The 12,259-nt window shown below is 58.7% G+C and overlaps 1 protein-coding gene across 1 annotated transcript in view; it reads left to right on the top strand.

Annotated features, from left to right (window-relative positions):
• Nucleotides 1-12,259, top strand: part of EPHA2 (EPH receptor A2) — a 40,987-nt gene that overhangs the window by 11,189 nt on the left and 17,539 nt on the right. The window contains exons 2-4 of the mRNA XM_075906114.2: nucleotides 630-697; nucleotides 3,982-4,642; nucleotides 11,936-12,091. Of these exons, the coding sequence (XP_075762229.2) occupies nucleotides 630-697; nucleotides 3,982-4,642; nucleotides 11,936-12,091 (885 nt within the window). The remainder of the gene's footprint in view (nucleotides 1-629; nucleotides 698-3,981; nucleotides 4,643-11,935; nucleotides 12,092-12,259) is intronic.

The raw sequence follows: 12,259 nt of genomic DNA on the forward strand, positions 1-12,259 counted from the left end.
AGGCCAAGGTCCAGAGGGAGTGGGGGCCTGCATTGAGAGGCCATGCTTGGACAGAGTTGCCCTGCCTCGGCTGTGCACTGAGCTGCAGGGCCACCTGGATTTTGTGTTGCCCCATTGTGGCCACCATCAGCCTCCCTCCCGTCCCCAGCTGAACCAGAGCAGGGAGCTGAGTGCTCATCTGGGCAAGGGATGAGCCAAACCAAGGGGCTGGGCTTTTTTACTCCCTTGTGGTACTTGTGGGAGGCGTCCAAGGTTTGTTTAAAAACAAAAGTTGCTGCCTCTGTGCAGCCTGGGGCTGTTAGGCCTTTGACGCCTTGTTTCGGTGGGTGGGTTCCTTGGCCACATAGGGGCATGGCTGCTGGATTTTAACACAGAAGGATTTTCTCCGTGCTGTGTGGCAGGTGTAGACATGAGAGAAGCCAGCCCACGGCCACTCGCTCACACCCATGTGAGCCCAGAGTGTGTGAGCAGAGGGCTCTGATCTGGGGGAGGGGAGGTTTCTACCATTGCAGAGGGGCCCAGAGCGTTCACCAGGCCAAATGTCTGTTGGCAGGAGGAGAAAGTGCCTGTTGCTAGGCTGTGTGTTCTCCCTCCTTTGGTCTAACAATGTCGTTTGCTTTTCCTTTCAGTCGTGCTGCTGGATTTTGCCAAGGCCCAGGGCGAGCTCGGTTGGCTGAATGAGCCCTATGGGAAGGGGGTAAGTCTGAACCTCTAGTGCCAGCAGGAAGCTCTCAGGGGCCCTGGCATAACTCCACAGACCCACTGCCAAATCACCCTGAGCTAGGCGAGAGGAGAGCTGCCTGGGCATCTAGAGAGAACCTGAGAATGAGGCGGTGCTGGTGCCCTGTGGTGACCCACCACTGGAAGTAGCAGCCATGGGGGGCTTAGGGAATTTTTTGCCTTTCCTTCTTGGATCCTGCTCACTCTCAATTCAGTTTAAATCCAGAAGAACTGCTTGAGTGCAAATGACAGCCGCACGTGGCCAGTCCTAAGGGGAGTTTTTCAAACTCAGCTCTCACATCCAAAGGGAACGCCCACCTCTGCCATTGGAATTACAGTTGGGGTCAGCGGACTGGGCTCAGGGGCGGCCAGCACGTGGCTCACCAGAGTTAGCCTCAGAGGGCCACTGTTCCCAGCCAGTGACAGCTGCAGGAAGTGGTGTCCTGGTCTGCGCCACTTCCTGCAGCTCCCATTGGCTGAGCACGGCGAGCCGCAGCTTATAGGAGCTGTGCGCAGCCAGGCCTGCAGATGCACAAGTCAATTGTGTCGGGCGGCCCACTGGGGCTACCCCGGTGAACCACATCCGGCCCCCTGGCTACTCATTGCTCGGCCCTGACTCTACAGGGAACATCTGCTTTAAACAAAAGTCGGGCCTGGGGCCAAAGCACAGGGTGGGGTTGGGGGACTCTGTCCCTTCATAAGCAGATCTGGTTTACTGTCCATAAGTGGGAGTAGGGATGTAAGAGCCTGTTTAATTAATTAACTGGTTAAATGTTAAGTTGAACAGTCAGCTGATTAAAAAGAGGGCAGGTGGGGGCCTACTCCCGGTGGCCACCCCGTAGCAGGAAGAGCCCCTGTCACTTCCGAGGCTGCTTCCCTGCAGGGCTGCTGCTCTGCTCTCTGGATACTGGTTAACCATTACTCAGTAAGCATCACCCGTTAAGATGCTGAGAAGCCCTGGGGCTTTGGGTGCTAGCTTTCAGGGATCACCGCAGTCGCTGCTTTTCAGCAGTTGGTTTTTAAAGTTGATCAGGTCAGTTCAAATTCCAGCCCTTCAGTGGGTGATTTCAATGCACTTTTCAGTCTGGATTAATCAGACACAGACACAGACACAGACACAGACACAGACACAGACACAGACACAGACACAGACACAGACACAGACACAGACACAGACACAGACACAGACACACTCTATTCCCTGGTGAGATAGGTCACTGTCACTGTACCCGTGTAGAGATGGGGAAACTGAGGCACAGATGGGGAAGAGATGTGCTCACATACTGACAGTGGCAGAGTCAGGTATTGAATCCAGGTGCCCTGGCTCCCAGTCCTCCCTGGCTCTCACCAGCCCTGAGTTTCCTGGCTCCCATCCTCTCCTCCCGGCTCTAACTAGCCCTGGGTCCCCTGGCTCCTGGTCCCTGCTGTTCTGACTATTACACTTTCCCCTTGAACACTCTGGCTGGAGACTGTGAGTGTTGGGCTGTGTTGATGCATTTGGAGAAAACTGGCTCACTTCTACTTACTGGGCAGGTCTAGGTCTGCATCCCTCTTTCCCCAAGTTTCAGGACCTGCCTTCTCTGTGTCCAGTGTCCTGGCTCAGGCCCTGAACTGCCCGGCAGGGGGTAGCCATGTTCTCCTGGGAAGGACTCAGTCAGGAGGGTGGAACAAGGATGGGAAGGACCCTGGCCCTGGCAGGGGTGGAGCTGTGCCAGGGCCTCGGGAAAGAAGCAGGCCCTGCTTGCTGATAGCTGCCCAGCAGGGCGGGGCAGGGAAGAGCATAGGGCAGTTCTCCCACCGCGGAGCTGCAGATCAGGCTCTGAAAGGAAGATGGGGGCTGTGCGGTGGGGTCTCTGGATGGGACGCAGGCTAGAGATCAGGCAGTGGCCCATTGCTGCGAGGGGCTGCTGGGTAGAGGTGCTTTGGCACACTGGGGGTGCAGGCACCTGCCAGCATAGCAGGGTGGCCCATTGGGGATCCTGGCCCACCACTTACCAGAACTGAGCCCTAGGGCAACTGCAGCTCTCCGCTCATTCAGTCAAACAGCTCGGCATCCGTCCCCTGCTGCAGCCAGACAAGCCATCCCGGCCACCTGGCTCCTGCTGTGACTCCCCTGAGCGTGGATGAATCTGGCCTGCACACTTACCCCCTCCTGCCTTCTTGGGAGAGTCTGTTGTCTGGCCCCGCCAGATCCCTGAGAAACATTCCAGCCCTGGCTCCCGAGGCACAGCCACATGCAGTGGGAAGGAGGGCAAAGAGGCGGGGGGAGGGGAGGGGGCATCTCCTGGGTGGGATCAGGTGTCCCTTGTTTGCAGCTGTGCAGAGACCCCCCAGACTGGCTGGTCTTCCTCTTCCTCCCCTGGCCCCTTGTTTTGGTCTCTCCTGGTAGGTTTCCTATCTCCTGCCCTCCTGTGGGCCATGCAGGAGGTTAATTGGGCAGGTGTTCTGCTCTCCGCCCACAGGACTGTCCTGACAAGTTAATCCGCTGGGTTTGTTAAACTTCGGCTACTTCCAAGGGCCAGGCTGAACCCGGATGGCTCAAACCCCAGGCCTCCTGTCTCACCCAGAAAGCCACCACCCAGGCCATGCTGACAGCCCGATCCAGCTCCCAGGGATCCCATTGATGGCCGGCCAGGCCTGAGGCTGGATTCTGAGGCTCAGGTCCCCTTGCCTGGCTGGGCTCCCCAGAAGTGGCGTGAGATTTAATTTCGTTTCCAGTGTGTGGCACAATTGGGGAGCAGTGAGAACAGAGCAGCTGGGCGAGAGCGCTGGCACGAGCAGGGAGTTTGCCCTGTGCAGGCTTGTGTTGGGCACCCACGATCTGAGGCCTGACCCACCTTGGGCCTGTTTCTCCGTCTGTAGAACTGAGTTTGGCCTTGTGACCTTCCTTCTGCAGAGGGTGGACGGGTCAGCGTCCCTCCAGGGCAATGGCAACATGTCCGCAGGGGGCCAAGCCTGCAGGCAACGGAAGGGGGCCGGGGGTGAGCATACAGAGACTAGGGGCAATTGCAAGGCAGTGTTGAGATGAAGCCACCAGTAGCTGCTTTTAGTTAGACGCTTGGCATGGGGCAGAGCCAAGGTAGCTGCGGCATAAGCCAGTCCTAGCCCCCAGCTTCAGGGCGTGCGCCAGCCTCCAGCTGAGGGGGTCGGGAAGAAACTTATCCAGGGGCCCTGCAGGGTTTCTTGTTCCTTCTCTGATCATTTAAGCCCCAGCCCCAACAGCCCCCTTTGCCTTCCTTTAACGCCTGCTCTCCCCGGCAGTGGGATCTTCTCCAGAACGTCATGAACGAATCCCTCATCTACATGTACTCGGTCTGCAACGTGATGGAAAGCGACCAGGACAACTGGCTGCGAACGAACTGGATCTACCGCAGCGAAGCCCAGCGCATCTTCATCGAGTTGAAGTTCACCGTGCGTGACTGCAACAGCTTCCCAGGAGGGGCCAGCTCCTGCAAGGAGACCTTTAACTTGTACTACGCCGAGTCAGACGTGGACTACGGCACCAACTTCCAGAAGCGCCAGTTCAGGAAGATTGACACCATTGCGCCCGACGAGATCACCGTGCGCGATGACTTCGCCACCCGCAACGTCAAGCTCAACGTGGAGGTGCGGTCGGTGGGGCCACTGACCCGCAAGGGTTTCTACCTGGCCTTCCAGGACATTGGGGCCTGCGTGGCCCTGCTCTCCGTCCGCATCTACTACAAGAAGTGCCCCAGAGTACTGCAGCATATGGCACTCTTCCCCGAGACCATCGCCGGGGCTGACTCGCAGGCGCTGGCCAAGGTCCAGGGCACCTGTGTGGAGGATGCGGTGGCCAGCGAGGAGCCCAGCATGCACTGCAACTCGGATGGGGAGTGGCTGGTGCCCATCGGACAGTGCCTGTGCCGGGCGGGCTACGAGAAGGCGGAGGAGATCTGCAAAGGTAAAGGCGTGGCTGGGGTATGCACGGGGGGTGGCAAGCTCTCATGTGTATGGGGCTGCTGGTGCCAGGGCAGCATGGGCAGGAACTGCCCAGAACTCACATTCAATACCAGTGTTACTGTCTGGATCGCTCAGTGCCACATGTTCACCTGGCAGGCCTGACCTCCAGTACCCTCCGCTCTGGCTCCAAGCTGCCCCATTCACAGCAATGCTAGCAGCCCTCTGTCCTCTTTTGTTCCCACACCCAGTGTCCCCCCACCCAGCGCTGCCAGAGCCCCAGAATCCCTCCTATACTCCCGCACCCAGCTCTGCCGGAGCCCCTCAGTCCCGACCTGCAGCCCCCTCCATCCACTATTTCCCCCTGGGCTCCCCACCCAGCTCAGCAGATGCCCCTCAGCCCCCTTGCTCTCCTAGCCCTGGGCAAGGGCATCTATTTCCAGTTGTTCACTTCCCTGCTCTGGGAGGGCAGCAGGGCCAGAGAGCAGAGATCTGAGCTTCCTTGCTAACCCTTCCCAAACAATAGGCATCAGTGTTGGGAGCAGGGGGAGGAGCTGGGGGTCTGGCAATGGAGCAGATGCCTGTGCCGGCCTGGTAGCTCCCTTGTGACATGAGTGGTGAGGAATGTGCTGGGAGCGGGGGCGTCGGGAGCCTCCTTGGGACAGGGGAGATAAACCCCAGCAATGCAGAAAGTGCAGCTGGGGGAGGGGCGGCTCCGAGCTTGCCAGGGTGGAATCAACACCCCCCCCCCCACACACACACACACACACACACACCTGCTGTCGACCTTCGGCTGATCGGGGGGGCCCGGGGTCAAGGAGCGGGAAGGATTTGATTTATGGGGATTAGCTCTTTTACAAAGCAGCCTGGAGTCTTGGAAGTGGGGGAGGAAGGTGGACCTGTTCTGGCTTTTCAGCCCCCTGCCCCTGCAGGAGTCCCCGTGGTGCCTGGTGCTGGGGCTGTTCTTCCAAATGCCCCCAAGGCAGCACGGCCCCTAACCCAGAGACACCCCCAGTGCAGTGCTGGCTTGCAGGCCCCGGGTGTCTATTCCCACCCCCAGACAAGCCCAGCATGGACAGCAGCTTGGCATACCCGGGCCAGGTGCCCCCAGAGAGACCCCTCTAGGAGGGATACTGGCCCCATCAGTCCTTGGCTGCCCAGCTGCAGTCAGCTCCTTGCCTTGGGCCTGAGAAATACCGTGGGCCAAGTGCAGGGGGGCACAGAGCCCTGCTCCGCCCTGGTGTCTGAGCTGCGCCTGGGCTCTGCATCTGCCCCTCCCCGGATCAGGGCCTTGTCAGCCCCACCAGAGGGGGGAATAAAGTGCCATGTGTGAGCCCCTTGTGGGGAGCTCTGGGGCTAAGGGTCAGGGTGAGGCATGCTCCTGGACCCTGTTGCATGCGTCTCTGGTAGCTAGCGGGCAGGCTATGAATTGCCCAGCCTTGTGCCCCCAGGGCTGGGCTGGCCTGTGGGACACAGATCTGCCCTTCTGAGGGCAGGGAAGCAGCAATACATCAGGACGTGCTTCCCCCTGGGCACCTGGCTCGGACTCCAGGGTCACCAGCTCCAGTCTTAGGTGCTGTGTCCCTGGCTGCTAGGAAAGGGTGGGCTGGGACCAAGGCTGTGGGAGGCTGGGATGGCGTCCCCCTGGGGGGTCCGCTCTCAGCCGTCTGCCCCAAGTTGGGAACAGGAGGTTGTGTGTCTGCTTCATACACCGGCAAAGCCTGGGGCTAGAATATCAGCAGGGTGCTCAGCGTCCTTGAGGGGCGCTGGCCAGCTGTGTGGGGAGCACAGGGCTGGGATAGCCAGAGGCTGTGGGTCAGGATTGAGGGGCACTGGCAGGGCTGCCCACACGACATGGCAGAGCAGTCCCACCCCTGGCAGTGCCATACGTGGTTCTGTGCGTTTGGACTGGTCTGGTGACAGCCCTGTAGCACAGGCTGGTCGGCCACCCCTGGCTTGTGGGGACTCTGCTCTGGGAGAAGGCAAGGAGGGTCAGTCCCTGCGCTGCCACCTGGCAGGTCATGAGACCCCCAAGTTCAAGGGAGTTTTGTGCCAACTCAGACCCTGCCCTGGTGCCAAGTGCCATCCCTGGCTGTTGTTTGTGGGAGTGGAGGGTTCTGGATCCCAGCGTTGGCTCTGGTGCCCCATAGTCAGCCTTGGACCTGTGAGTCTGGCGCGGGGGAAAGCAGAGGGGCCGTCGCAGCCCATGCACAGAACACGCCCTGACTGGGGGCACCCTCCCTGCACAACTCAGCCTTCCCCAGGGGCGGAGAGGACGGAAATGACACAAACCAGAGAGAAAGGGCAGGGAGGGGCCCCCTCTATTTTATTGGGGTCAGGAATGTGGCAGGAGATAATCCAGGGGCCGTTCAGTGCTGAGTCCAGCCCTCGCCCACGGGCACCTCAGGGAGAGCAGATCAGGAGCCTTCAGTGCACGGAAGCTGCCGGCGCTCTGTGTAACTGGTCCCTTCCCCTGATGCCAGCAGCTTTTGTGCCTTCCTATCAGCCCGTCTGGGTAAACCCCAGAGCTCCCAGGCTATGGCTATGGATGGAAACACTCAGTACGGAAGTTAAACCATGTAATTTTACTCCCTTAACAGTGGAGAGCTGGTGGGCTCTGGTGGCAAGGGATTGGGGGACTGCTCCAGCCATTGAAGGAGTCAGGTCCATTCGCTCTGGGAGTTTGGGCTTTTGGCAAGCCCTGGGTTGTTGCCCTGCCTGTCTGTCCCAAAAGGAAAGATCTGCAGGACAAAAATCCACCCTGCATAACTCCCAGCCCAGAGATCTGTTTGTCTTGGTGTCGTTTTTATGCAGTGCTCATCCCTGTGGCATCTTGGCGCCTGTGTTTCCACAGCCTCCGTTTCGTTTCCTCACGCTCCCCAGTGTGCAGGTGGCAAGAAAAAGTGCAGCCCCCTGCCCCTGGGAGAGGAACAGGAGCTGCTGTGCTCCAGAGCCTGGCCTAGGTGGGGCTTGTGTAGGGGTTAGGTTTGGATTCTGTAGCTGCAGGGGGAACACGCTCCCGTCTGGCCTCTGTTCTGCCCTTGGGACCAGACTGGCGAGCTGTGGGGGAGCAGCTCTCTGGCTTGCCATCAAACAGCGGACAAAGGGGCTGGAGTCTCACTTGATTGGGGGGGGTGACCCTGTTCTGTCTGCAGCAGGGTTATTGGTACTGAGTCCCCGCAGTCCACAGAGGGCTTTCCCCCAGGCCAGGTTTAACCATGGTGTGGGCCCAGTGGGTCACCATAGTGACAGGCAGCCTAGCTGCCCTCTGGTCCCCTCGGTGTCCAGCTGTGCATGAGGGAGCAAGCAGCAGCCACCATGTGGGCTCCCTGGGACAGAGTGGGCCAGATCCCCAGGGCGCCTTCCTCAGCCAAGAACCAAACCGCCCCAGGCTGACATGGGACAGGTGCTGCTCCCCTCTGCCCCTCCTTTGCCTCCTCATTACTTCTTCATCAGCTGCGGGAGAGTTTGCATGGTTCCCCTTTCCCTTCCCAGCTCCCCAAGAGACACTTTAGGGCAGGGCCCTGTGGCTACACCCCTTGGCCCCAATGCCAGCCACATAGCAGAGAGCGCCTGGGCACCAAAGCGCATGCATGGAGTGTTGCACTCGCATTCCTTGGGCATCTGCCATGCCAGCTGGCCTTGCCAGTGCCAGCCGCTCGAGTCCCTGGGCCTGTGGCATTGACAGATATCTCCCCTCCCCCCAGCAGTGTAGTGCCTGCTTCCCCCTCCTCCATGGTCTTGTGTGTCATCCACACTCCATCTGTCTTCCTCGCGGCCGTACCCATGTTTTCCTGCCACCCCCCATCGTCCTAGGAAAACAAGACTTGCTAAGAGTTTGCATCCTCCTCCCCTCCCCCTGGGAGAGGGTGTCTGTGCAGACACTCGTGCTCTCTGGCTGAATGGAGCAGTGTGTGCGCGCACGCGCAGGGGGCAGGGACCTTGTCCTCTTATGGGCTCATACATCCCTTCAGACTGTGATCCCCTCGGATTCTGACACCTCCCTATGTTCCAAACAGGCCTTGCTCTTCCCGCTGCCTCTGGTGGTGGCCCTGCAGGGGCGTCCTTGGCCTTTTGGTGGTCTCTTGCCCTCCGCCCCGGGGGCTGAGCGAGTCCTGACCAGGAGGCCCAGATGCAGCTCACAGAAATCCAGAGCCCAGCTGCCCTGTATCTTGTGGCCAGTGAAGCAGTCCACAGAGACTACAAGCCTCAGCTTGCAGAGCAGGAACCCGCCCTGGCACTGTGGGTATCACAGTGGAGTACTGCGTCTTTGAAGCAGGGGTTGCCATGGGCTGCCCCTTTGTCCGGGGCCAGGTGGAGCATTGCATGCTGGGACCTGGAGTCATTATGGGCCGTGCCTCCATAGGAACGATGGCAGCAGAGCATGGCTAGTGCTTTGCCTAGGAGCCCAGGAGATCTTCAGATGAGCAGAGTTTGGGTGACCATAAAGGCATGTTCCACTCTTTTCCTGCCCTGCCAGCCAGCTTATGGCAGCTGCCCTGGGCCTTGAGGAAGGACACAATGTTGGGGGGATCCCCTAAGCATGAGTAGGACTCAGCTGCTGTAGGACCATGGATCCCAAGGAGCCTTAGTTCCAGGAGGCCTTCGTGGAAGCTGGACCTGATATGAGGGGTTGTTCCTGTGATGAGTCTGAGGTCCTCAGGGATGCCCATCACTGTCTGTTGGGTTCCGCCCCACGATTGCCTGTGGAGTGTCTTTGGGGCAGCAGGGAGGGAGGGGCCAGCCAGGCGGAGTCACGGGGAGTGCCCCACATTCCAGTTAGGGTTACCAGATGATTTAAAAAAAAACTGGACATACTTGATCTCAGATGGGGATGGGGACCGGCCAGGAGGGGAGTGGGGCTGGCCGGGAGGAGGTCGTGGGGAGCAGAGCTGGCCAGAGGAGATCCGGAGGGGTGGGGAGAGAACGGCCATCAGGAAGCAGGGCTGGCCAGGAGAGGTTTGGGGGGGAGCAGGGCTGGCGGGGAAGGGGTAAACCAGCCGGTGGGAAGTGGGGCTGGCCTGGGCGCATGCAGATCTCGGGGTGCTGCCCGTCCCGCGCACGGTTCCAGTGGGGCGCACGGGTGAGTCCGGCCCCGGGGAGTCCATCCTGTCCCGGCCCCATCTCCACCCCCCTCCTCTTTACTGCATAGTTGCGTACTGCTTGGCTGGTAGACACGCTCACGCTGCACTAGCATGTCTACCAGCCAGGCAATACACAACTATGTACTGATACTTACGATAATAATAAAACTTACTTGTATAGAAAATACCGGACATTTCTATATCTCGTATTTTCTCAGTTTGTTTCCTGGACAGAAAGCTCAAATACCAGACTGTCTGGTTCAAACCCGGACACCTGGCAACCCTAATTCCAGTGGTGGCTACCACCCAACTGGCTTCCTCGGCGTCTGGGCGGGCCAGCAAGCACCTTGCTCCCATGGTCACTTGCCCTGTGCTGTGACCTGTCCCTGGAGGGATGGTCTTGCCTCCTGCCCAGGATGGGGGTGGGGATGGAGAATGGAATGTGCCCTTTGTGCAGAGAGATTCTCTGACCTCCTGGAGCAATGGCAGAGCCTGCTGGCCTGTGTGAAAGGGAGCCTCGCTGGCAGGAAACAAAGGAGTTTATCTCCAGGAATAAACAAAATATTCTTACCCTCCCAGCTCTCCTCCTGCTGCCAGAACTCCCCTCCTCCCCCCCCCCCACCTTCATGAAGGCTTCACCGCCTCCTTCCGCCCAGGGGAACACTACAGAGCAGTCTGTACCCTGTGCAACGTGCCTGGGCATCTGATCTATCTCTGTCTCCATACACCCCATCCATCTATCTATTTAATCTCCTCCATCATCAGTATTTAATAATTGAAACTAATTCCTGTGAGTTACATTGCTGTACAGAGACCCAGGATTCCTGCTCCCTCCCCTCCAGGGGAAGGAAGCCAGTCTCTGGGCACCAGTGAAATCCTGACAGGTTTACTGCCCTAGGCAGCCAAAGCCACCAAGCTGGGCAAGTGAAGACCACACACAAAATATTGAACTGGGCAGGGGCAGTTTCTCTTTGGAGAAGTGTGTGTTTTTGTAATAGACCAGGCAAAGAGGCAGGAGGGAAGGGGAAACTTTCTTAACACAGGGCTGGGGGCAAGCGGTTCTTAACCTAGCTGCTGCAGAGGAAGGGACTTGTGAACATCTAAAATACCCCTTCCCTATGACCACCCATCGCTGTGGCCATTGTACAGCTGGGCCGGCCTGCAGACCCCTGGCTTGCTTAGCCGCCTGCAGATGGGCACTGGGGCCAGAGCTATCTGAGCGTTTGGTCAAGATCTTTGTGTTTTGTTAAAGAAACACTACAATGGAGGGGGAATCCGTGCCCCGTGGCAGTGCTCCGGCAGACGGAGGAAAGGGCCTTCCTGAAAACTCAAGCTACATGGCTTCCACAACCGCTTCCTCTTCAGAACACTGGAGGAAGCAACTCCCACAGCCTAGGGTGGGTGAGGAGGCGGAAATTGGGTTCCTGTGGAAAACCCAGATCGGATGGGGAATGAGGCAGGCTCCTCCTCCCCCGCTCCTCTCTTTGTTTAGAGAAACCAAAGAAAAGAAACTAGCTGGGCAAACAATCCCAGTCCGACCTTCCTGCCTTAGACCATTGCTGTCTCCTGGGGCCCGTCACCTTGTCCTGTGGTGTTTTAACTGTGTCTGAATGGACTGATTACGGTGGTACAGCCCCACTGTGTGCGTGGGCATATTGGTAGAAAGGTGCCGTAGGCTGGAGTAGCTGGAAGGAAGGGGGAAAGTTACAGTGGAGTAAGTCACGTGAGGATTGTCCTGGTAGGCAGGCCACTCCCTGCTTTCATTCAATCCCCCACAACCTGAAACACACACTCACCACCAAGCACACTCTCCACAACAGACACACGAACCTTGGAACCACCCCCTTGCCAGCTCTCTCCACACACCTAAGCAGACCATCAAAGGCTTGTTCAGCTGCACGTCTGCTAATGTGATCTGTGCCTCTGCCACTGAGAGATGGGACCACAGGCTTGTTCTCTGCAGCACGGTTCTGATTGGTTGGCACGTTCAGGGTCCCAAGCTGGGATCAGGGCCCTGGCCCGCTAGGTGCTGTACAAACTTGGAGAAGAGACTGCCCTGCCCCAAAGAGCAGGCCGCCTAGGCGCTGTCTCTTCCCATGCAGAGAAGAGTGGGAGACCTCCTGTCAGGTGGCTCCACTGGCCAATCCCCTCCGCACATTCAGGCTGTTCTGTGTACCACCTTGCCTAAGCTGGCCCATGCTCTCCCCTCACAGCCTGCCCTGCTGGGTTCTTCAAGCCAGACGTCTCCGGTGATGCCTGTGCCAAGTGTCCCTCCCACACGCTCTCCTCTCCTGAAGGCTCCACGTCGTGCCAATGTGAGGAAGGCTATTTCCGGGCCCCAGAGGATCCAGTGTCTTTTCCCTGCACCCGTAAGTATGAGACCCTACTGTGGTGACCAACCTCTGCTGTTATCACCTGTGTTTCCAGTGTCCCCGGGGCAGGTCAGGGCCCTTGCTCCATCTTCCTGACCTGTAATAAACTCTCTGCTAATCTAGAATTGTACTGAGCCCCAAGGATTGGTGAGCGCCTTGTGAGCA

Source organism: Pelodiscus sinensis, chromosome 24 (assembly GCF_052426305.1).
Source record: "Pelodiscus sinensis isolate ZL-2025 chromosome 24, ASM5242630v1, whole genome shotgun sequence".
Lineage (NCBI taxonomy): Eukaryota > Metazoa > Chordata > Testudines > Trionychidae > Pelodiscus > Pelodiscus sinensis.